Below are 26,414 nucleotides of genomic sequence, written 5' to 3'. Positions count from 1 at the left end.
GACTGAGCAGAGCACAGACTTTGGTGACTGCCTCCTACCTGCCCTCCACACCTCCAGTGTCTCCCATGCCACCCCACTCAGCCCCCAAATCATCATTTCTGCAACTGCCAGAGAGATCCTTCTACAGCACACGTCTAACTACGTCACTTCTCTGTTCGAAATCGCGTTTGGTTTCCTATCACCTACAGGATCATGTTCAAACCCCTTAGCCTAACACACAAGCCCCTCTGGAGCGGCCCTCTCCTGCCTGTTTTGCCTCAGCTTCTGCGGCACCCCAGCTGGCCCATCCCATCTCTCCTGAGCCCCTCAGAGTGTTTACGACAACCTGGGCTCCAACAGCCATAGGTGCCCTCCAACCCGCAGGCCTCTGCCTAGGGCCCCTTTCACTCTGGTCTCTCTCCTCCAGAATGACATGAAATGTCTCCTCCTCCAGGAAGCCCTCCCTCAACTCTTCAGACCATTAGCTCTTTCTTCCTTGTGTTCCTATAACATCATGCAATTACCTCTGGAATGTATCTTATTATTTCATAAGTATTTGTTTGCATTTTATACCACCTTTAAAGAAAAACCTGTGTGTCTTATTGTTTTTTCTATCTCAATCCCTAACACTGCAGCAGACAAATAGTGGATATTCAACAAATGTCTATGGAATGAACAACAAAAAGAAGTTGGAAGGCAAGTAAGAAACTGAGAAGAAAGATAGGAAAAGCCAAATTAACCACTTTATCAGAATCCCTGAGGAACTGTGGAAATGCAGATTCCGAGGCCACCCCAGATCCTCTGACTCAGACAGAATCCTTGGAGGCAGGGCTTGGGAACTGGCCTTTTAAACTAATTTCCTTGGGTGATTCTTACGGATTCTAAAGTCTCAAACCACTGACCAAAGAGACTCTTGTTCTAATACTGGAGAAGTTCTGTTATTTCAGAATCTGACCCAGGGTCAAGAACTTTAGTGGAGTTAATGTCTAAGATAGTATAATTATAACATCAACTTTGATCGCAGTAATAACTACAGAAGAAAAGCCTATAGCAAACGTGGAAACAGTAACACCAACAAGAAAACCACTGGCTGCCTGCACTCCTGCAAAGGCACTTTGTAACACAAGGAAGGCACTGCACTCTGGGCTCGGTGGGAGCCCTGATTAACAAGTGGTCTCATCTCAGCCAAGTACTCTCCATCTCTGCAGAGCTTGCCTCCCATCTGAAACAGGAGCGGGTTGCATCCAAGCTTCCTTTCAGCTCTAATGTTCTGTGAGCGGCTATCTTGAGAAAGGGAAAACCCATCATGGGTGGGTAACAGTTCACATGCTGTGCTTCTAGGCTTGCTATATTATCAGGAGATTTCTATCCTGGCAAAAGATACCTGTCGTAGAAGCAGGCCAAAACAGCGTCAGCAGAGTCACTCTGTTATAATGAGATTAAGCCAGAGCCATTTTGGTTGATGAAATTAATATAACAGTGCTAATATATTACTGAAAGCAGCAGAGCCTCCCTCTCTAAAGAATGCCAGGTGTATTGTGGGCACCTTCTTCCCCTTGACCACAGCCCTGTAAAAGTGCCGGAGAGGGGCTGCCATCTGAGGAGCCCTGAGTGCCGGTCAGGGGACTGCAGGGACGGTAGGAGAGGGTCTCCTGGGTGGTTGGCACCTAGCCCACGTCTTCCTGTAGGAAAGGTGGGGGTGGGCACAAGGAAGAAGGGACCCTCCGCGGGCTCTGTCAGTCACCAGAGCTGGAAGGGAAGACCTGCGCGCTGGGCACCAGGTCCAGCCGTTCTCCTCGGGGACCCCGTTCTGCCGGCGGCCAGGGGAGAGGGCAAAGCCAGCACCTGGCCCGCCTCTCCAGGGCGGGGAGTGCGGAGCCTCTGCTGGACCTTGACCCACTGGGGAAAGGCGGGAGCCACATTCAAACAGGCACAGTGATAAACTTATTAGTCATGCGGGTTGTTCCAGCCACCCCTCCCACCACCCGGCCTCTCCGGCTGGTCCCCAGCCCTGCTGCCTTTCAAGTTGGACAACTTGGAAAGGAAAGAGAGAGGGGGAGACAAAATGACAGAGGCTCACATACTTGATGAAGAAGACTCTCCCACCGCGGTCAACTCCGTAGGTCCACCGGCCGGGCAAGTCCAGCCAGTCAATCTCATCGGCCATCTCGGAGTCCCGCAGCCCCTCCGGCTCTCTGAGCACCGGGGCGTCGGGGTGGGAGGCGGGCGGGGGGCCTACGGCGAGCCCCCCACTCCTGCTCCTCCTCGAGGCGGCGACGGGGGCGGGGGTCCAGGCGGTCCTCCGGGTTCCCTGGCCCGGGGCTCCGGCCTCTCGCTGGAGGCAGCTGGCCGCCAGCCGGCGGCAGGGAGCGGAAGACTTAACCCCGGCGGGGCCGGGCGAGCCCGGCCGCAGACGCGCGCCGCCCCCGGAGTCTGCGCTCCGCTCCCGCCGTCTCCTTAACTTAATGACGGGCAATTAGCGCGGAGGGGCTCCGCCGCCCCGCTCGCGCGGGCGGCCCGCGGGCAGCGCCTAGTGCTCGGGCCCGTCTGCTTGCCGCGGCCGGGCAGCCGGCGGGGCCGAGCGGGCGAGCGCGCGAGCCGGAGGACGCTCCCCGGAGGGCGCGGGGCGCCGAGCGCGAGCGAGGGCGCTGCCGCCCGGCTCCCGGCCCGCACGCGGCCGCCCGCCCGGCGAGCGGAGGGCGGGGCCCCGCGCCGCCCCGAGGGCCGCTCCCGGCCGGCGGGGTCCGCCGCGGCCCGCGGGCCCCCGAGTCCTGACTCCCGGCGCGGGGGGCACCCGTTTGGCAGACAGAGATGGGAATCCCGAACCGCAGGGACACGTCCAGCCTCTGACCCGAAAGGGGGAAGTGATCTGGTTCTGCTCGGCGGGAGGTTAGCAGAGGAACAAAGGTCAGATGCAGGGAAGGCTGGCACGGCTGTGAGTAGCAAGGCGCCCCTTCTCGCTTGAATGTCAACCTCATGAGTCAAGCTAGTCCTTACTTACCTGTCTTTCTGAGTACTTCCTCTAAGAAGCCTGCCATGACTAAGGAAGAATCAGAGTGAGACCTTCAGATGCACTCAGAAAGCAACAGCTTTTGTATACCTAATTTGTGCAGAAAAGGGAAGGAAAGAAAAAAAAAAAAAGAAAGAAAGAAAGAAAGGAGGGAATGTGTTCCATGTACGGAACATAGATTGCAAGCATTCAGTACTAGTATATCAAAATGGTATTGCTGGAGCCCACAGTTCTGTGGTCCAAGGGGTTGCAAAGAGCCCTATGGTGACTGAGCGACTGAACTGACAGTTCTGCTGTCTCTGGTTTGCATCAAAGTTGGACTCCAGTCAGCTTTCCCAGCTTACTCAGGACCTGCCCTTGAGGCTTCCACTAGGTAAACACTGTCCTAATCCATGTGTCAGACCAAAGGGAATAGATACCTGTCTTTAGAGGAAGCAATGTGTCGCTTGGCAGTTGGCAAGTATCTGTTGAATGAGCAAGTTTATTGTAAGCATTCTAAGGGACATGATGCCTGTTCTACCCAGGTGATTCCTACTCATCCCTTTGGTATCAACCCGTGTGTTGCCTACTCCAGAAAGCCATTCTTGATTCCACTCTAGGCAGATTTATATGTGTATCCTCCATGTGTCATGTAACTTTATTAATAACCCTGTAGTGGAGCTTATCTGGAGAAGGAAATGGCAACCCACTACAGTCCATTGGGTCACAAAGAGTCGGACATGACTGAGCATACATACAGTGGAGCTTAGCACACTATAATGCAATCCTTGGTTTACTTATCTGTCTCCTTCAGAGCAGGGGCTCCATTTGGTTCATCTTTATAGCCCCAGCACCTACCTGGGACACACAATTTATATTTGATGAATGACTGATACTATCCTAACTAGAAATGGCTCTTAACTCTAACCACAATCCTGTACTTTTGGACCCTATTTAGGGGCCAGATAAATATAACCACCAGCAACATCCGGGTGTATGTGGGGAGAGCTTTCTGGAAAAAAGAACAACCAGTGAGCCTTCTCAGGAATCCTAAAGGCTCAACCTAGGTGTAATGTGTGTACATAGATACTGAAGCCACTGCTGCTGCTGCTGTGTCTGACTCTGTGTGACCCCGTAGATGGCAGCCCACCAGGCTCCCCCGTCCCTGAGATTCTCCAGGCAAGAACACTGGAGTGGGTTGCCATTTCCTTCTCCAATGCATGAAAGTGAAAAGTGAAAGTGAAGTCGCTCGGTCGTGTCCGACCCTCAGCCACCCCATGGACTGCAGCCTACCAGGCTCCTCCGTCCATGGGATTTTCCAGGCAGGAGTACTGGAGTGAGGTGCCATTGCCTTCTCCACTGAAGCCACAATATGCCTCAAAGAATATCTCATCCTAGCCTCTTGACTTAAATATAGGAAGCAGAAGAGCAAAGAAGTGAAGAGAAAGTTCATGTCACTGAGCAAGGCTCTGCCCAATGTCCAGGCCAGAACTCTTTCCATTGCATGATTCTACCTCCAACACTGGAAATTCACTCTGCCAACAAACAGGCTGATTCTTGGTGCCAGTTTGGGTCCATTCTCCAGAAGCAAAAAGGAGCAAAAACCTATAATACCCAACTCTTTTCTGCCTTTTCAGATCCTACATGTTTTTAGTAAAGAAAGCTGCATTTGACAGTAAAGGAGAGCTGCATCTGAGAATCACAGGTGAGGAGGCATGCCCCTCTGTAGCTCCTGAATTGACATGTCTGGGAGTGTCAAGGGGTCAGACTTCACCGGTCCCCCATCCCCAACCTGTGAAACACCTGTTAAGGCCCATCCCGCTGGTAAAGCCCAGAGCCACCTGCCCACCCCTATGATATCAGATGATCCGAACCACCAGGACTGCTGCCAAGATGCCTCCAGGGAAAATACCAGCAACCAGAGCACTCCCTGTCCAACCTGAGCAACCGGTTAAGTGCGGCTTCTTGGGCTGAAGGTGGGTGGAAATAGGGAACAGTATGACATGCTTTTGAAAACATGTATCACACCACTGTCTTCTCGGAGGAGCAGGGGCTCCTGAGGGTTTCTTCAAAAGATTTTTGTCTTATTTATCTCTAATCTAGCCTGGGGTTCCTTGGGACATTTACCTAGACCAAAAACAAAAAAGAGCAAGTGGTTGAGATTTTGAATGTTTTTTACTCTTTTGGAATAAGAAATCAGGTTTGAAAATACTTTCTCACTGTGGTGTATTCTTGCCAGTGACTCTTTACATTCTAGTTCTTGTTTATTAATTATGATCAGGATTGATACTGCTAAGCAAAGAAACTTTCTTTAGCAAAGAAACTAAAGACAATTCAGAAACAGTAGAAAACTCAAATAAAAATAGGTATTGGTTCAACAATTACCTGGAAGAAGGCAGGAGAGGGATATGCTGAAATGAAAACCTTACCTGCTTTGCAATTAAGTCAGAAATTTAGCTGTTTGTTTTTTCCTTACAGCAAATTTTATCTCTTTAAAAGCAACAAATCATGTGGATAAAATATATCAGTGATATTTAGAAATGATTCTGATTCTCTCATGTATTTTGAGAGCTTAAGTCAGTCACTTGAATGTTATCATGCTTCTGGCGTGGTTCCAGCGGTAGGCTGAAAAACAGCTCCCCAGAAACTGTCTGTGTCAAATCCCTGGAGCCCATGAATGTGACCTTACTTGGATGGAATTAGGATAAGGATCTGGAGATGAGATTATCCCGGATTATTCAGGGTGGGCCCTAAATTCAATGACACATGTCCTTATAGGAGAAAAGCAGGAGGAGACTTGAGACAGACGGAGAGCAGGAAGCAATGTGACCACAGAGGCAGAGGCTGGAGTGAAGCCACCACAAAGCAAGGGATGGTGACAGTCACCAGAACCTCGAAGAGACGAAGAAGGAATTCTTCCCCCGAGCCTGCAGAGGGAGTGTGGCCCTAACACTTCAAATTTCAGTCTTCTGGAATCCAGAACTGTGAGAAAATAAATTTTTTTTTGTTTTAAGCCAGCCAATTTGAGGTAATTTGCTATAGCATCTTGGTAAATTCACACAGTACCTATAAGAAAATAATACGTTATTGAGGACCGACATAAATGTCTGTTATTTTAACTTGTCCAATATCCAACCTCCTGTCTCCTGTTAATAGCCCCTGGAGCTTCCCTTTGACGTCTAGCTTTTTGCCGCTGTCAGTCCATGTGGGTTGAGTGGGCTGCCCCCACACTCACCCCAGCTCCATCGGTTCAGGAAGGACACATGGCTCAGACCAGACCAGTGAGACTCAGTTTTAAGAAGATCCTAGAGCTCCTGGGCAGAGAAGGCAATGGCACCCCACTCCAGTACTCTTGCCTGGAAAATCCCATGGATGGAGTCGCTAGAGTCGGACACGACTGAGCGACTTCACTTTCACTTCTCAGTTTCATGCATTGGAGAAGGAAATGGCAACCTACTCCAGTGTTCTTGCCTGGAGAATCCCAGAGACGGGGGAGCCTGGTGGGCTGCCATCTATGGGGTCGCACAGAGTCTTGACTTAGCAGCAGCAGCAGCAGAGCTCTTGGGAAGAAGCCCTTTCTCTCTTGGATTCCAAGCGGGCAGATGTCACTCTGGTGCTGCTGGGGTCTTTCTGAGGGGAAGCTGGCTGAGAGCGAGTCCAGTCCAGGAGAAAGTGGAGTCAGAAGATGCAGACACGCTGCGTCCTTGTATCCCAGAGCCCCAGGACCAGCCTGCCAGGAGAGGCCCTATCACTGGGATTTCTACTTGTAGGTGCCCAGAAACACCCTTATTTGCTCCAGCCAGTTTCTGCCCCTGACAACTGAAAAAGTCCTAGCCAGGACAAAGGTCAAAGTGTCCTGTGGCCCTTCTGCTTTGTTGTAACCAATGTTTCTTTGAGAAAGTCAATGAGATAACCACCTGCACTTCTAGTGACTTGAGAATGTGAACTCTTCCAATAAAACTGCAATTTTAGATCAAGGAAAGGTCTTTTGTGACCATTTGGTCAAAGTCTGTAATTTCCCTCTTAAGGGTACTAGAGAACTCAGGAGAAGTACCCAGAGTTGTGGCAATTCCTCGGGAGAGTTGGGACCACAACTCAGGTCTCCTGAGAACCCGATCAGTAGAAAGCTATATTTAAAGGCATTTGCTTTATCATTTAAACGTATCTGGCCAAGAGACTCACAGTTATAATTATAACTGATTCCTCTGCTCTGCTAAAGAAGACCCACAACAGTAGTTTTTGTTGAGTGCTGGTGTTTAATAGCTCTGCAGCAGGCTAGGTCACTAGCCACTGTTAATTATTTTACAGGAACTAGGAAGCAAAGGAAAAGAAATCAAGGCCCTCTCTGCTGGGATGATTAATAGATATACGATTATGTAAACATGCAAGAGCCCAAACCAGTTGCTTGATAGAAGTGGTGATTCGATAAAGGTTTCAGAGAGGTGGGGTTTTTAGTGTTTATATTGTCCGTTCCTTTGCCTGATCTCGGATCGTGTGGCTCTCAGCGGCTGTGGTGTGCAGGCCAGTAGCTGCAGCATGTAGGCCTGTGGGCCCCGCCGCTCCTGGCATGTGGAATCCGTGTTTGCCACCCAGGGATTATACCCTTGTCCTCGGCATTGTGAAGCAGATCCTTAACTTCTGGACCACCAGGGAAATCTTGAGAGTGGCACGTTTTGTTATAAAAAAACTGTTGAACTGATGCTGGTAACCAGAGGATTGTGGAATCCTGAAATTTCTCTAAAGCCAGTTGACCTGAATTACATTTGTTCCACAGATATTTGCCGAGTACCTTCTGTGACCCCAATATTCTTCTAGGTACAGAGGATCCAAGAGTGAATAAAACAGAAAAGTCCTTGCGCACATAGAATTTACATTTAATAAATACACAGTCTTGGAGGACAATGAGTCTATGGAGAAAAGTGGAAAGAGTAAAGGAGAGGAGGGTAGTGGATGCTGCTATCTTATATTCCATAGATTTCATATAGGGTTGGCAGCAAAGGCCTCATTAAGCAGAAGGACATTTGGACAAAGACTTGAAGGAAGAGAGAGCAAACCATGTGACCCTGGGGAAACATTTTCCAAGTAGAGGAAACAACAAGTGCAAAGGCCCTGAGGCACGAATATCCTTGGAATGTTTGTGAAATAATGAGGCCAGCATGGCTGAAGCGGAATAAACGAGGCAAAGGAGATGAGGACCAGTGGGCTGGGGGCCAGTGGGAGAAGCTAGATCATTCCAGGATACGGGAAGAAGATCAGCTGTTATTCTAAATGAGATGGGGAACTACTGGAGGTTTGAGTGTAGGAGACATCATCATTATGATTTACTGACTCTCTTAGAGGATCATTCTAGCGAGTATTCGAAATAGAGCAGAAACAGATTCCAGTTATGAGGCTACTGCAATAATCCAAGCAAGACACCATGCTGGTTTGGTTCGTTGTGTTGGTGGATAGAAGCAGTGAGAAACCGTCAGATTCCGAGTATCTTTTAAAGGTAGAATTGCTAGAAATTGCTTACAGATTGTAACTGGACTGTGAGAGAAAGACAATGCACGCACGATCTGCCCTCTCCTTTTCTTTGTGAATGATGAGAATGCTCTCAAGGCTCACTTCCAAGGTTTCCTCCTACCTGACTACGAGGGATTTGGCCTGAGCACCAGAAAGGACAGAGTTGCCACTGACTGAGATGGGAGTCGGCTGCAGAAAGAGCAGGCATGGCAGGGAGAGGGGGAAACCACTTCAGCTCTGAGCACGCCATGCTGGAGATGCCTGAGATACCCCGGCAGAGATGCCAAGGAGATGTCGGCACGTATGAGATTAGCGTCTGGGCCAGGAGTAGGGAGATTTGGTATTTTTCAGTGGTTAGATGGTATTAATACCATGAAGCAAGTTGAGATCACAAAGAAAATGTGTGTGAGTAGGGAGGAGGCAGAGATCAAGGGCTGAGAACCAGGACACACTACTTTTTAGAGGTCGTGTTAATGAGAGGGAACCTGAACAAAAGACTCAGTCACAAGTGGCTAATGAAGCGGGAGGCAAACAAGAGAGAACCGTCCTGAAAGTGAGCCTTGAGTGCGTTCACGTCACTCTTGAGGAGGAGGAGTGTGCAAATGTTGCGTGTGTTCCAGAAGGGCTGAGGTTAGGCTGGGTTCTGTCTGAGCAGGAAGAGACTTGTACTCCTGGGTGAGAGCGTGGAGAGACCGCTCAGGTTATTTTGTGGTTGGTCTGAGAAGAGCCCTGGAAGATGATCGTTTTCGCTAATGAGCCCTTGCTCAGCACGGAGAGGAGCGCCTGAAACGTGCTTCCGTCAGGCCGCGTCTCTGTCCCTGTGCTGGCTTCTCCTGGGAAGGAGGCCAGCCCGAGATGGCTGTCTGACTTCTCCTCCAGGACTGTGTCCTGGCGCAGAGACCAGGCGCTGGCAGCTCCCCAGAGCCACGGCGTGGAGGGCGGGTGGGGCAGGGCTGAGAGAACAGTCTATCATCACAGGCAGATACGGGCAGGCGGGGCCTGGAGCCACTGCTTGCATTTCCTCTCTGGGTTTCTTCTTGAATCTTTAAGCACTGACTTTAAAGTCTGACCTGGGGTTTTTCTAGAAAATGGCAGCTAGTGCTGACTTTGGCGTTTCCTGGAACTATCACAGCACTTTGGTTCAGTTTAGTTCAATAAACTTACAAGGCACCATTATGCCTGTATCTCTGAAACCATTCCAGCCTTTAACCAACCAGTTCCTTCTCCTGTCTCTGTCACTCACCAACCTGCTGGTCAGGCTTCTACGCCAGCTTCTGGCTCACCATCATCCTCCCCATTCCTGTCTCCCTTTCACTTTGGGGAATTTCAGTGCTGATGTGAAGAAACTACTCAATGTCCTAACCTCGCAACACCTTAATCTCTGCAGTTCCAGGGACATTCACCTCCACTCCAGTAAGTTACTCACACCCAAGGCCATTCCTTGGACTTTCTCACAACTCAGATTTACTCCTATCTGGAAGGCAAAATGTCTAATATCCCACGTTCTGACCACAGTTTCGGTTCTTTTAATGTCCTCTTTACTTTCTTCCCTTTACACATGTTCCTTGCCTTCCTACAGTACCTGTGTGCTCAGTCGCTTCAGTCGTGTCCGACTCTTTGCAACCCCATGGTCAGTACCTTTAGCCTCTTGACTTTCCTCCTAATCTATCGCTTATTTCACTTACTGCAGCGCTCTACTCAAACGCTTGGCCTGTGACTTTATCCCCTCACTAACCAAGATTCTAGTCCATGTGTTCTCAGCTGTTACCCTACTGAAAACTCCACTTGGAATTTATCTGCCCACCTTTTCTGCTCCAATGCCTAGAAAAATATCCTACCAAGCCATTGTAGGGATTAAATAAATCGATACCCCTATCATTCACACTCTCCAGTCTCCCACAGGCCTCCTTCTGTGTCTGTAGTCACTCTCAGCAGCAGACCATCATCATTCCAAGAGAAAATAAAGGCCGTAAGGAAAGCACCACTTTAACCTAGAACACCTTCACTGCAGCCTCCCCATGCCTATTATTACATTGTCTATACACCTTCACTGCAGCCTCCCCATGCCTATTGTTACATTGTCTATACACCTTCACTACAGCCTCCCCATGCCTATTGTTACATTGTCTATACACCTTCACTGCAGCCTCCCCATGCCTATTGTTACAACACTGTCTATACACCTTCACTGCAGCCTCCCCATGCCTATTGTTACATTGTCTATACACCTTCACTACAGCCTCCCCATGCCTATTGTTACATTGTCTATACACCTTCACTGCAGCCTCCCCATGCCTATTGTTACAACACTGTCTATACACCTTCACTGCAGCCTCCCCATGCCTATTGTTACAACATTGTCTATACACCTTCACTACAGCCTCCCCATGCCTATTGTTACATTGTCTATACACCTTCACTACAGCCTCCCCATGCCTATTGTTACAACATTGTCTATACACCTTCACTGCAGCCTCCCCATGCCTATTGTTACATTGTCTATACACCTTCACTGCAGCCTCCCCATGCCTATTGTTACATTGTCTATACACCTTCACTGCAGCCTCCCCATGCCTATTGTTACATTGTCTATACACCTTCACTGCAGCCTCCCCATGCCTATTGTTACAACACTGTCTATACACCTTCACTGCAGCCTCCCCATGCCTATTGTTACATTGTCTATACACCTTCACTGCAGCCTCCCCATGCCTATTGTTACATTGTCTATACACCTTCACTACAGCCTCCCCATGCCTATTGTTACAACATTGTCTATACACCTTCACTGCAGCCTCCCCATGCCTATTGTTACAACATTGTCTATACACCTTCACTGCAGCCTCCCCATGCCCATTGTTACATTGTCTATACACCTTCACTGCAGCCTCCCCATGCCTATTGTTACATTGTCTATACACCTTCACTGCAGCCTCCCCATGCCTATTGTTACATTGTCTATACACCTTCACTACAGCTTCCCCATGCCTATTGTTACAACATTGTCTATACACCTTCACTGCAGCCTCCCCATGCCTATTGTTACAACATTGTCTATACACCTTCACTACAGCCTCCCCATGCCTATTGTTACAACATTGTCTATACACCTTCACTGCAGCCTCCCCATGCCTATTGTTACAACATTGTCTATACACCTTCACTGCAGCCTCCCCATGCCTATTGTTACAACATTGTCTATACACCTTCACTACAGCCTCCCCATGCCTATTGTTACAACATTGTCTATACACCTTCACTGCAGCCTCCCCATGCCTATTGTTACATTGTCTATACACCTTCACTGCAGCCTCCCCATGCCTATTGTTACATTGTCTATACACCTTCACTGCAGCCTCCCCATGCCTATTGTTACAACATTGTCTATACACCTTCACTGCAGCCTCCCCATGCCCATTGTTACATTGTCTATACACCTTCACTGCAGCCTCCCCATGCCTATTGTTACATTGTCTATACACCTTCACTGCAGCCTCCCCATGCCTATTGTTACATTGTCTATACACCTTCACTGCAGCCTCCCCATGCCTATTGTTACAACATTGTCTATACACCTTCACTGCAGCCTCCCCATGCCCATTGTTACATTGTCTATACACCTTCACTACAGCCTCCCCATGCCTATTGTTACATTGTCTATACACCTTCACTGCAGTCTCCCCATGCCTATTGTTACAACAGTCTATATTTCTACCCATCTGTGTCTCTTGCTTCCTATCCGCAGCTACATTTTCATGTTCTCATTCTTCCCGGTTCCTCACCAGACTCCTCTGTCCCCGGGATTCTCCAGCCAAGAGTACTGGAGCAAGTTGCCATTTTCTCCTCCCGGGGGATCTTCCTGACCCAGCAACTGAACCCTTGTCCCTTATGTCTCCTGCATTACCAGGCGGGTTCTTTACCACTAGTGCCCCCGGGGAAGCCCTTCAGAAATCTTACTCAAATCAACTATCTCTTCTTCCCTACAGTTTCAAGCTTTTCCCTGAAGTTCAAGAATTCTGCCTTAAAAAAAAAAAAAAAAGCCCCATGCCAACTCCCCACCCCAATTACCTTATCACCACTTTCTCCTTTCTTTGACTTCAAGTTTCTTAAAGGAATGCCCTATGTCCTTGGCGTGTCTAATCTCTTATTTCCGGTTACTCACAATCTGGTTTCTGTTCCCTTGTCTCCTTGAAAATGGTTAGAATTCTTCTGACAAAAATAAGCATTCATTTCCAGGTTGCCAAATCCAGCAGATCATCTTCTGTCTCACCTTAGGTGACCCTCCTGATGACAGTTCTTCCTTCTCTCCTTCCTGCAATGGGTGCCACATCTGTTTCACCCTCTACAGCCCAGCCATCCTGAAACCCCTACAGCTGATTATCCTTCGTGCCTGTGGCCCCCTTGGCCTGAGGAATCCTTCTCTGTTTTCTTCTTCAATTCTCCTTGAAATCACAGCCCAGGAAGACGCCCTCTGCACTGGCCATGTGCCCCACGTTTGCCGCTGTTACAGTACTCATCGTGTGTGAGAGCTCACTTTCCTATTTCCCTGGACTGAAACTCCTTGGGAACAGGAACTCTCTTTTAAACCTACTTGTTTGTCCAGGATTTGACACAGTTGGCCACCACAACCTGCCTGGAGCTTTTTTTCCCCCAGGCCTTCATGACACCACATTTCCCTGGTTTATCTCCCACTTCACTGGCTATTGCTTCTTAAACTCTTGGATTACAACTTCTCTGTTTAACCTCAAAATGTTGGAGTATTCCAACTCCACCAAACTCCACCCTGGCCTGTTTCTGCAGTCTGCATACTCTCTACCTACTCTCTCTAGGCAATCTCTACCATTTTTTTGTTTTAATGTTTAGTTACTTACTGGCACCGCAACTGGGTTTAGTTGCCGCACGTGGGGTCTTTCGTTGTGGTGTGTAGGCTTAGCTGCCTGCAGCGTGTATGATCTTAGTTCCCCAACCTCCCAACTAGGTATCACACCCGTGTCCCCTGCATTCCCAGGCAGATTCTTAACCCCTGGAGCACCAGGCAAGTCCGTCCTCCATTGTTTTAAATCTCATCCACATGCTGCTGGTTCCCAAGTTTCTGTTTGAGTCTGACCTCTCCCCTGGGCTTCAGATGCACAGATCCAACTGCCTACTCCTTGTGGGTAGGACACAGTGGAGGCATGGACCAGGCGGCAGTGTAGGTGGAAAGGGGGTATATCTGGAGGCAGGGAGATCCAATTGATTGTGAGAAATGGAAATCTAGGGTGACTTTTGGGTTAGGATGACCAACAATCTCTGTTTTGCCTGAGGCGGAGGGGTTTCCTGGGGCGTGGAGTTATCAGAGCTAAAACCAGGACAAAAGTGAAAGTGTCAGTCGCTCAGTCGTGTCCGACTCTTTATGACCCCAGGGACTGTGGCCCGCCAGGCTCCTCTGTCCATGGGATTCTCCAGGCAAGAGTACTGGAGTGGGTAGCCGTTCCCTTCACCAAGAGATCTTTCCCAACCCAGGGTCCCAGGCAAATCAGGACAGTTGGTCATACTACTCCTAGGTTTGAGGGGCCAAGAAATGGGGTGATTGTTAATTGGACCATATTCTGAGATAATGAGGACTCAGGGAAAACTAATTGAAAGATGTATTAAGTTTGCGATGCTTATTAAACATCATCTTCATCCTTGTCGCCAAGCATAGTAGAGCTGGCCCATTGTAATTTCTCCTCCTCCTTCATCTGATCAGTCACTGAGTCCTGTCAACCATAATACCTTCATTGCTCCCCAGCTCCCCTCTCCAGTCTAGCCATCTCTCTGGTTGAGCTCACTGCTTCATACCTATACTTGTACAAGAACATCCTACTTGATCTCTCTTCTGGCTTCTGCTCAGTTCAGTCCAACCACCAAATGATCCAAGAGCCATTCCAAAAGAATCAGTCTGACCATGTCACTGCCTGGCTGGCTTGATACTTTATGTAGAAGGAAACAGACCAAACTGCTTAGCATGGCTTTCAAAGTACTCTATCATTCAGACCCTACGTAACAAACCTGTCCTCCATCCCATAGAACCTAACCCAGTTTGACCAGCTTATTCGAAATTTCTCCAACATGCTCTCTATATTCTTCCATTTCTACCTTTTCTCTAAACCCATTTTTTTCTACTTGAAGTGTCTTTTACCTCCCTATCCTTTAACTTCCCTCTTCCTCCAACATTCCCCTGATCACTTATTTTTCAAACTCCAACCCATTTACTGAGAGAATGAGTGAAGCATCATAGTTAAAAGTGTGGATGCTAGAACCAATCAGGGCTTAACTCTCAGTTCTCTGCCATTCCCTAGCTGTGTAACCTTGGGTAGGTTACTATGTGTCAGGTCCCTCATCCGTAAAGCAGGAGATATATACACATATCACATAATATACACTAGTTGGTATTATTATGTGTCAAATATGGTACTAAGAACTTTTCATACATTATCTAATTTAGTCCTCCCAACTTCTCTGAGAGGGATTATTATTATTCAGATTTTAGGTATGACCCCTTAATATTCAAGGGCACACAGCTGGTGGAAATGGAAAACTGGAATTCAAGCCCAAGTCTGTCTGGATCAATGCCTAGGTTTCCTTCACAGCACTAGAAAGAGCCCAGGGAAGGAAAGCAGAGAGGTCTGATCCTTTAAACTGCCGCTTAGATGGAACAGGCAGCGAAGACTGTGTGCTCTGGAAGGAGGACAGAGAAACACAGAATCAGGAGGAAGTAACATCAGGATCAGAGTCAAAGGGAGGTGATGAGCCAGTATATAACCCCTCAGGTGAAAAGAAAGAACTGTACGTTACACAGTTATGTGTAATGATCTTAATAGCAATATCAGGTTATGATCTTAATAGCAACATCAGGCTACATTCCCAAAAGCAATGTCAGGATTGTTGCTGGGAAAAGGCAAACTGTTAACTTGAGGAGACAAGTGCTGTGTGTAACATTTTAACCCCAAGGAACCTAGCACAAAATCAGAGACTCAGAGTTTAGGAGCTGGACAAGACAATGGAGTGACATCTTCAAAGTACTGAAAGAAAAAAAAATTAACCTAGAATTCTTTGGCTAGTGAAAATATCATTCAAAAATAAAGGGTTAGCCCGCACTCTGGAGCCCGCGAGCCAGAACTACTGAGGCTGCCAGCCACAGCTACTGGAGCCTGAGCGCTCTCTAGAGCCTGCGCTCTGCAACAAGAGAAGCAACCACAATGAGAAGCCTGAGCCCTGCAGCGAGAGCAAGCCCACACACAGCGATGCGGACCTTGCTGTTGTTGTTGTCCAGTCGCTCAGTCGTGTCCGACTCTTTGCGACCCCATGAACTGCAGCACGCCAGGCTTCCCTGTGCTTCACCAACTCCCAGAGCTTGCTCAAACTCATGTCCATTGAGTCCGTGATGCCATCCAACCATCTCATCCTCTGTCATCCCCTGCTCCTCCTGTCTTCAGTCTTTCCCAGCATTAGAGTCTTTTCCAAGGAGTCAGCTTGTCACATCTGGTGGCCAAAGTATTGGAGCTTCAGTATCAGTCTTTCCAATGAATATTCAGACTGATTTCCTTTAGGATGGACTGGTTGGATCTCCTTGCAATCCAAGGGACTCACAAGAATCTTCTAAAACACCACAGTTCAAAAGCATCAATTCTTTGACACTCAGACTTCTTTATAGTCAGTCCAACTCTCACATCCATACATGACCACTGGAAAAACCATAGCCTTGACTAGACGGACCTTTGTTGGCAAAGTAATGTCTCTGTTTTTAATACACTGTCTAGGTTTGTCATAGTTTTTCTTCCAAGGAGCAAGCATCTTTTAATTTCGTGGCTGCAGTCACCATCCACAGTGATTTTGGAGCCCAAGAAAACAAAGTCTGTTACTGTTTCCATTGTTTCCCCATCTATGTGCCAGGAAGTGATGGGACTGGATGCCATGATCTTCGTTTTCTGAATGTTGAGCTTTAAGGCAACTCTTTCACTCTCCTCTTTCACTTCATCAAGAGCTCTTTAGTTCCTCTTCGCTTTCTGCCATAAGGATGGTGTCATCTGCATATGTGAGGTTATTGATATTTCTCCCAGCAGTCTTGATTTCAGTTTGTGCTTCATCCAGCCCAGCATTTCACATAAGGCACTCTGCATATAGGTTAAATAAGCAGGGTGACAATATACAGCCTTGACATACTCCTTTCCCAATTTGGAACCAGTCTGCTGTTTCATGTCCAGTTCTAACTGTTGCTTCTTGACCTGCATACAGATTTCTCAGGAGGCAGGTATGGCAGTTTGGTATGCCTATCTCTTTTAAGAATTTTCCAGTTTCTTGTGATCCACACAAAGGCTTTAGTGTAGTCAATAAAGTCTCTGTGTGTACACACATGAAATGGTATAATATTATTTAAAGATCTACTGTGATGAGTTAACCTATATATTTAAACATTACAATAGCCACAAAAATGAAATCAGATAAAGAGGTATAGCTGATAGGTCAATAGTGTAGATAAAATCACACACAAAAAAATACTCAATCCAAAAGAAGGTAAGAAAAGAGAGAAAAAAATGAAATCAGATGGAACATAAAGAAAACAAAGAGCAAGACAGTAAATTTAAATTTAACTCTATTGACAATTACATTAAATATAAGTGGTCTAAATACTCCCAATTAAAAGGCAGACATCATCATATTGGTTTTAAAAATACAACTGTACGGACTTTCCTGGTGGTGCAGTGGATAGGAATCCACCTGTTAATGCAGGGCACATGTGTTCAGTTCCTGGTGTAGGAAGATTCCACATTCCGTGGAACAACTAAGCCCAGGCACCACAACTACTGAAGCTGTGTGCTGCAACGATGAAGCCCACACCCCTAGAGCCTGCGCTCCACGGCAAGAGAAGCCACTGCAGCGAGAGGCCTGAGCTCCAAAATGAAGAGTAGCCCCTCACTCACCATAGCTAGAGAAAACCTCCACACAGCAACAAGTACCCCCCAATTTTTTTTTTTTTTTTTTAAAGAAAGCAACTATAACAGGCTTCCCCAGTGGCTCAGCAGTAAAAAATCCATCTGACATGCAGGAGAAGTGGTTTCAATTCCTGGGTTGGGAAGATCCCCTGGAGAAGGAAATGGCAACCCACTCCTGTATTCTTGCCTAGGAAATCCCGTGCGCAATGGAGCCTGGCGGGCTGCAGTCCATAGAGGTCACAAAGAGTTGGACACAACTGAGCAACTAAACAACAAAAAGCCGCTGTATGTTGTCTACAGGAAACCTGCTTTAAATATGAGGACTACACAGTCCATGGAATTCTCCAGGCCAGAACACTGGAATGCTGAGAAGCTGTTGCCTTCTCCAGGAAATCTTCCCAACCCATGGGTCAAACCCAGGTCTCCCGCAGCTCATGTGGGTTCTTTACCAGCTGAGCCACTAGGGAAGCCCAAATACAAGGACAGGTGCGGTTAGAAATAAAAGTATGGTCAAACTTACAGCTATGGCAGTGTGACAAGACTGTCAATCCTCTCCACCAAAAGCAAACACAAAACTGGACAAACCATCAAAAAGAAATATCTCAGGGCTCTGGAAATGAACCAAAGGTGCCTCCCCCAATATAAGGAGTATTTATTCTTGAATAACTGCTAGAGCTTTGGGTATAAAGTAATAAAGAAAGTGGGTTTCTCAACCTCAGAACATGACATTTGGGACTGGATAAATCCTTGTTGTGAGGGAGGATTCATTTTGATATTTGGCGAAACTAATACAATTTGTAAAGTTTAAAAATAAAATAAAATTTTTTAAAAATTGAAATAATAATGAGTAATAAGTACCCTGATTGTTTATTCAAATTAGTTTTCACATGTTATATTTTTATTAAAAACATGATCATTAAGAGTCTTGAGTATTCACAAAAGGGAGGGGGTATATGTATACCTATGGCTGATTCATGTTGAGGTTTGATAGAAAACAAAAAGTCTGTAAAGCAATTATCCTTCAATAAAAAGTTAATTAAAAAAAAAGAAAATATCTAGAACTGTATGAAAATGAAATTACAACATGTGAGCACATTTGAGAAGCTGCTAGAGCAGTGCTTATAGGGAAATTTATAGCATTGGGTAGTTACATTAGAAGAAAAGAAAGGTTTTGAAACAGTGCTTCAAGTTCCACCTTAAGAAATTTGAAAAAGACAATTAAACCCAAAGAATGTGAAAGAAGGAAGTAGATTACAAATCAGAAATCAGTGGACTAGAACACAAAACAGAGCAAAGTACAATGGAAAAAATCAACGAAACCAAATGCTGCTTCTTTTGAAAGATTGATAAAATTGACAAACCTCTTGACAGATTAAAAAGAAAGAGAAGAGGAAAGATATAAATCACCAACACTGGGAATGACAGAGAGGACATCACCTAGCCTACTAACCATGAAACATATGAAACGTTGGTGATAGAAAAACTTTAAAGCCCCAATAAATGGAGAAATGTACTCTGTTTTTGGATCAGAAGACAATATTGCTAAGGTGTCAATGTTCTAAAGTCAATCTATAAGGTCAATGCAATCCCATTTAATACCTTAGTTAAGTTTTTTTTTTTGGTAAGAATAAGCTGCTTATAAGATAAAAGAGAAATGCAAAGGACCTACAAGAGCCAAAACTATGTTGAAAAAGAACAAAGTGATTTCAAGACTTATTATAAAGTTAACAGTAATCAAGACAGTATAGCATTTATGTAAGGACAGAGATACAAACCACTGAAACAGAAATTGAAATAGTATATAATCAGTTGATTTTTTTTTTTTTTGCCCATACATACAGCATATGGGGAGCTGGGGAGGAATCTTAGTTCCCTGACCAGGGATGGAACCCTTGCCCCCTGCATTGGAAGCATGGCATCTTAACCACTGGACTGCAAGGGAAATCCTAATATAGTCAATTGATTTTTAACAAAGATGCCAATGTTACTTTTCAACAATTTATTATCTGTGTGTAAAAATATCAATCTCACGACCTTACTTCATATCATATACAAAAATTAACTCAGGGACTTCCCGAAGTGGTCCAGTCCCTGAGACTCTGAGCTCCCAATGCCGGGGGCCTGGGTTCAATCCCTGGTCATGGAACTAAGATCCCACATGCCGCAGGGCAACTAACCCCTGTGCCGCAGCTAGAGAAGCACGCAGTGAAGAGCCTGTGCCACAGTGCAAACCCGGAACAGCCAAATAACAAATTAATTAAGCCCATTTGAAAACAAACAAACACACAAAAAGTTAACTATAAATGGATCACTGACTTAAATGTCAAAATTAAAACCATAAAATGTCCAGAAAAAGAAATAGGAAAAAATATTTATGACTTTGCATTAGAGAAAGAGTTATGAGGTAGGGCAATAAAAAAAGCACAGACCATAGAATAAAAATCGATAAATTGGACTTCAGCAACATTAAAAATTTTGCTCTTCAAATAACATTAAGAAAATGAAAAAGCAAGCTACTGACTAGGAGAAAATATTTTCTATATACACACACACAACTTGGTTTAAAAAATGGACAAAAGATTTGAACATATGCTTTGCCATATCATTAAACATCAAGGAAAAAAAATTTACACTAAAATAAGATGTCACTACAAACCCACTAGAGTAGCTAAACTTAAAAAGATTTATAATGTAAAGTGTTGGCAAGGGTGTGAAACAACTGGATCTCTCATACTGGCTGCCAAGTGGAACAGCTACTTTGGAAAACTGGGAGTTTTCTTATAAAATTTTATATATATATATATATATATATAGTTATCATTTTATCCAGCATATCATTCTTAAATCTATCCAAAAGGAATGAAAATGTACATCTACAGAAACACTTATATGAAAATGTTCATAGCAACTTTAATCACAATAGCCATAAACTAAACAAACCAACCATCTGTCAACTAGTGAATGAATAAGTAAATGGTGATATACTCATACAAGGGAATACTGCTCAGCAACAAAAAAGAACGGACTGCTGACATACTAAACAGCACAGATGAATCTCAAAGCATCGCACTGGTAAAAGAAGCCAAACACAAAAGGGTACATACTGTATATATGACACCATTCTTAAAAATTCTAGAAAAGGTGAAACAATGATAAAAAGCACAGCAATGACTGCCGAAAGCTGGAGGTTGGAGAGGCGGCTGAACAGAAAAGAGTATAAGGCAACTTTTTGGAGTGATGGAAATGCTCTATATTTTTATTGTGGTAGTGTTTACATGACTGTACACAAATCTTAAAACTCATTGAATTTTATACTGAAAATTGGACATTTTTATTTATATGTAAAGTATACCTCAATAAGCTGATTGAAAAAAAGTCCTTAACTAGGAAAATTGGATATGAATTATACCCTGCCTAATGAAGAAGTGCCTTTCATAATACTGATCAAATTTCAATAAACCTCATGGTATCACTTGAAAGATCAGTAATGAAGACAGAATATCAACTGATCTAAAACCTTAGGTGTAAAGTCATCACTAGTAATACTGCTGCTGCTGCTGCTAAGTTGCTTCAGTCGTGTCTGACTCTGTGCAACCCCATAGACGGCAGCCCACCAGGCTCCCCGTCCCTGGGATTCTCCAGGCAAGAACACTGGAGTGGGTTGCCATTTCCTTCTCCAATGCATGAAGGTGAAAAGTGAAAGTGAAGTCGCTCTGTCGTGTTGGACTCTTCGCGACCCCATGGACTGCAGCCCACCAGGCTCCTCCATCCATGGGATTTTCCAGGCAAGAGTACTGGAGTGGGGTGCCATCGCCTAGCTTCTCAAAATATCTCAACTACTAGAAATAAAAATTACATTTATACTGAAGACAGACTTTTTCACATATTTAATTGCTTCTTTGAAATACGTGAATTAGTAAATTACTCAATTGTTGTGTGGGGTAGGGAGCCTATCCTTTGGGAGAAGGAGACTGGAAACTGTAACTTGAGTTAAAAGTATATTGTGCACCCAAGACGTTCTGGTCCCTGTGCTGAGGGACCCCTCCACCAAAGAGGTGACAATCTACAGGAAGAAATGGAATTTCAAACATAATTACAATTCAATGTGATGAACAGTGATCAGAAGGTGTCCAGGGCACTGTAAAAGTGAAAACATGACAATGAGCTCTGAGGATATAGAGATGGAGTCATCGGGGAAGCCTGTAGAGGGCAGATGAAACCTGATCACAAGAGGCAAACATTCCCAAGGGACCCTGAGGGGCTCTGTGCTAAATGATAAGAAGAGACCCTGGAGAGAATGAAATCTTGCCATTTGAGACAACCTGGGACCTAGGGGGCATTGAGCTAAATGAAATAAGTAAAGACAAATATCGCATGCTGTCTCTTATATGTGAAATCTTAACAACAACAAAAGCTGAACAAATAAAAACAAGTTCAAAGATACAGATAACAGATTGGTGATTGCCAGAGAAGAGCATGAGAGTGGAAGAAATGGGTGAACTGATTTTTTTTTTAAGCTTAATTAAATTTAATTTTTTTAACAACTGCATGAGAAAAAAGGAAAAATAATGAACAGTGGCTAATGTAACTGTCATCCTATCTGAAAGAACCTGGGAAATTAATTGCAAGAAAATGCAGCTGTTTCACCCTATTGGGGCTTCCCTGGTGGCTCAGATGGTAAAGAATCTGTCTGCAATGCAGGAGATCAGGGGTTGATCCCTGGGTCAGGAAGATTCCCTGGAGAAGAAAATGGCAACCCACTCCAGTATTCTTGCCTGGAGAATTCCATGGACAGAGGAGCCCAGCAGGCTACAGTCCATGGGGTCACAAAGAGTCGGACATCACTGAGTGACTAACACTTTCACTTTCATCCCAATGAAGGACTTTTCTTCTGTAATTCAATATTATTCTAAAAGTATTGCCATCTCTCAGGTAGTACTGGGTTATATCCCCCAGGCCAATCAGGCTGTGACTTTCAGCAGATTGTCCTGGGGAAGGGAGATCTGTTCAGAGGTGGATATCTAGAAAATGTGGCAATCAGAAGTAAAGAAAACAAAGAACTCCCATGTAAATTCCTGAAGGTACAAAAACATGCCTCGCCTCCCTACACAGTCAAACCAAGCAGAACCAAAAGAAAGGAAACCACCGCAAGCTCAAAGTGCCTCCGTCACTGCAGGCGTAGGAGAAAGTCAAAGTGAAGTTGCTCAGTCGTGTCCGACTCTTTGTGACCCCATGGACTGTAGCCTACAACGCTCTTCCGTCCACGGGATTTTCCAGGCAAGAGTACCGGAGTGGGTTGCCATTTCCTTCTCCAGAGGATCTTCCCAACCCAGGGATCGAACCTGGGTCTCCCGCATTGTAGGCAGATGCTTTACCAGTTGTAGGCAAACGTGTAATGGCCTCCATTCCGTACACCTAGAAGCAGATAGGAGCAGCCCCTTGGAGCCAATGTCAAACCCACCAAAGAGCAGTCCTGGATATCCACCTGGCCTTGGCTACTGAGCGGGAAACAGGTAACGCCAGCACAAAGCCTCAGACCAACAGTTCTCGAGGCTCTTTTCCTCCTTCCACGCCAGTTGCATATACAGCTCTGTAATCAGGCACAGGGAGTTCCCATGCCCCAAGCACCGTGGCTGTCTCCTCTCATTGACAGTGACTGCCCCGATGCACAGGAATGCAACAGAAAACTGAATGTTGAACAAACAGTTAAGTGAGATAAAACCCTAAAGAGAAAAACTCTAACACAAAAACCCAGCAAATATCTGTACATCAGCCTCTTATATCTCACTTACAATCACCTAAATTGCCATATTCATTTTATTATTCCTCCATGGAGACCATGAAGAATCATTTGTGTTCAAATATAAATTTTGGTTCTCCTGTAAGGAACAGCCCCCAGTGATAAGTGAAAGTCATGTCCAACTTTTTGTGACCCCACAGACTTTACAGTCCATGGAATTCTCCAGGCCAGAATACCGGAGTGGGTAGCCTTTCCCTTCTCCAGGGGATCTTCCCAACCCAGGGATCAAACTCAGGTCTCCTGCATTGCAGGTGGATTCTTTACCAGCTGAGCCACCAGGGAAGCTATCAGGGAGCTATCAGTGATGAGTACTTACCACAAAAAGGTGAAGTCACCATTGGCCAGGCAGATCTAGCATGGGCAGGGCAGTGCGGTTTGCCAGCTTGTTTATATACTAAGGAAATGACCTCCAAGCAACAGCCATCAGATTAGCAGTGATAGGAATCTGTCAGGCGCTCTAAGATGGCAAGTCACGCCATCTGGTGGAATCAACTGAGCATCTCTAGAAACTCAAAGCCAACTGTTTTCTAAAAAAGAGGAGTAGAAATGAAACCTCTGGTGTGGTGGGGAAAATACTTTTAATACTTCAGTACAGGTGGTGCTAATGGTAAAGAACCTGCCTATCAATGAGGGAGACTTAAGACATGCAGATTCAATCCGTGGTGGGTGGGGAAGATCCCCTGGAGCAGGGCGCAGCAACCCACTCCAGTATTCTTTCCTGGAGAATCCTATGGACAGAGGAGCCTGGTGGGCTATAGACCACAGCGTTACAGTCAGATACAACTGAAGTGACTTAGCACACACGCCCAATACTTTAGTACTCTTTAATCCTGGAAAAGAAAGGTCTCAGCTGATTTGCTCACATATTAACTTCGTAAATTAAATTAACATGTACCTTGTTAATGACACTCAAATTAATTGATGAGGTATCTCTAGCACAAATTTCAATTACAATTGAAATTTGTAATTACATTCAAAAAATTTAGAGCTGTGCTACAGCTTCTCCCTAAGGACCTTTCAGTTCTGTGATTCTGTATCATCTATGGCTGAGGCACACTGGAGTCTAATCAGACATGGCTGTGACGAAGTCTCAATAAAGACTGTATGGGAACTGACTTAAAGTTATCGACTCATTCAAGCATCTGTTGACTATGACGCAGGTGCAGTCCTAGGCGATGTGCTCATAGAGTGAACAAGACACAGAGCAAGACTCTTACAGAGTTTATAGGGTGTGACCGTAGACAAGAAATAAGTAACAATGTTAAGATTAGGGCAGTGAATACAATTTTAAAAGGTTAAAGATAGTGGGAAGGGAGGGATTGGAGGATAGGGTTGTCAGAGGTCTCTTGGAGATGATATGTGAGATCCAAAGAGGAAACAAGTCTTCGCATGATGAAATTTGTTTTTAAAAACCATTCCACAACATATATCCAGATCAACTTTTTAAAAAACTCTTTTGGGACTCCTCTCTGGTTTCTGCCTTCAAAGCCAATGCATGAACCCCATTAAGAAAAAAAGCTTGCCTCAGAGCAGTATAATCCAGTTTTATTACCACCTCTGTCTTTAACCTTGAACATTTGGGGGATATTTCTAAAAGTTAATGCAGTGTATGTATTAACCTAACATTTTGGTGGGGAAATTTGCAGTGTCATCTTGATAGATAGTATTGCTAATGAACATACCTCTGACAATCGTGCTGTTCTGCTGCTGTGAAGGTCCTCATTCCTCTTCTAGGTAGGATCTAGAAAACAGCAGTGAAAATAAAATGTTCAGCAAACAAGGGCAGAAGGAACCTAGAAGAAAGGAATAATACTGAGACAAAGGGAGGGGTAATGGAATAAAAGAACAAAACATGAAAAAGCATTCCGAAGTGTTTTCTCTTAATAGTTCAGCTTTCTAGACCTGTTTCCATTAGATCTCTAGGGTACCCTCTTCCTGGGTCAAGTAACCTAATTTCCATAAGTCTGATTTCCCCTATCTTTCCCTAATGAGCTTGAGTCTGTCAATGGTAAAACACTGATGTGGCTCAAATTGTTATACGGTAATAACATAACCCCAAACTCCACCATGCGTTCTCTATGTCAAGTAACCTAATTTCCTTAAGTCTGATTTCCCCTATCTTTCCCTAATGAGCTTGAGTCTGTCAACGGTAAAACACTGATGTGGCTCAAATTGTTATACGGTAATAACATAACCCCAAACTCCACCATGCGTTCTCTATGTCAAGTAACCTAATTTCCATAAGTCTGATTTCCCCTATCTTTCCCTAATGAGCTTGAATCTGTCAACAGTAAAACACTGATGTGGCTCAAATTGTTATACGGTAATAACATAATCCCAAACTCCACCATGCGTTCTCAATTCCACGTATAAAATCATTTCTCTTTGACTTCCCTGATCTCAAACCTGTAGCTAACATGTATTAACTGAATGCACTATAGGTCTTTTCTGAACCCTCAAAGCGAGCAGGGTGAGATCCGCTCACCCTACTTACTACACTAGGCTTGCAGAGCTCGGCGTCACGCTGCCTTTGTGTTTTAGTCACGTGCTGCGTGCTGAGCCACGTCCAGCTCTTTGTGACCTGACCCCATGCACTATAGTCCGCCAGGCTCCTCTGTCCGTGGGATTTCCCATGCAAGAATACTGGAGTGGGCTGCCATTTCTCCCTCCAGGGGATCTTCCCAACCCAGAGATCAAACCTGCATCTCCTGTCTCCTGTGTTGCAGGTGGGTTGTTTACCCAGTGAGCCATTTTGACCAGTAAAAACTTAGTCTCGAGTAAATCCAAGGAGAAAAAGACTTGTATTTCATATTGACCAAAGCATTCAACTAAGTCCATAAGAATTATAATTCCCAATATAGGGACATTCCAAATAGCCAATATTTGTGTCATAATCAGTTGAGTATCAAAACCTCTTCATACACATAAAGAAATTAGGTCTCTTAGCTCCAAAAAAATGGTGGGCAACGTACTTTTTTAGAATGTACCAGGATGTCCTTGTACATCTCTCTGTCAGATACCTTTATAACTGAGGAAAAAAATAATTATTTTCATTTTTAAAAGGTACATAAAGGAGGGTCCAAAGGAAGTCTCCAAATAAGACTAACAAACTCCCAAAACTGTGTATAACTCAAAATTTCTGAGATCAGCAATTAAATACTTGCTTTAAACTTTCTGTTAAACAACA

General features: G+C 45.2%; 1 protein-coding gene and 1 long non-coding RNA gene across 20 annotated transcripts in view; one reads left to right on the top strand and one right to left on the bottom strand.

Annotated features, from left to right (window-relative positions):
* The window catches only part of PLEKHA6 (pleckstrin homology domain containing A6), a 159,505-nt gene extending 135,943 nt beyond the window's left edge, over positions 1–23,562 (bottom strand). For 16 of the 17 annotated variants that reach the window (XR_015143794.1, XM_086345685.1, XM_086345694.1 and 13 more), the window contains exon 1: positions 2,064–2,651. Coding sequence is in view for 15 of the 17 variants with exons in the window: in XM_086345685.1 (XP_086201811.1) it covers positions 2,064–2,146 (83 nt within the window). In the remaining 2 variants the exon portion in view is untranslated. Of the gene's footprint in view, positions 1–2,063; positions 2,652–23,543 lie in introns of those variants that run through there. The other variant, XM_086345691.1, reaches the window with a different exon arrangement.
* LOC147357136 (uncharacterized) lies at positions 1,946–5,981 on the top strand. Of its 3 annotated transcripts, none has more exons than XR_015143795.1 (4): positions 1,946–2,098; positions 4,606–4,673; positions 4,780–4,944; positions 5,747–5,981. It is a non-coding gene; the product is annotated as an uncharacterized LOC147357136 (long non-coding RNA). The 3 variants fall into 3 exon arrangements; XR_015143796.1 differs by having other exon boundaries at positions 1,957–2,115; XR_015143797.1 differs by having other exon boundaries at positions 1,958–2,098; positions 4,832–4,944.
* Positions 23,563–26,414: the final 2,852 nt, after the last annotated feature.

This window comes from Bos grunniens, chromosome 16, assembly GCF_055505025.1.
Source record: "Bos grunniens cultivar Pamir isolate PY7600 chromosome 16, Bosgru_T2T1.0, whole genome shotgun sequence".
Lineage (NCBI taxonomy): Eukaryota > Metazoa > Chordata > Mammalia > Artiodactyla > Bovidae > Bos > Bos grunniens.
Note: the sequence above shows the minus strand (reverse complement) of the source record. Positions and strands in the feature narration are given on the sequence as shown.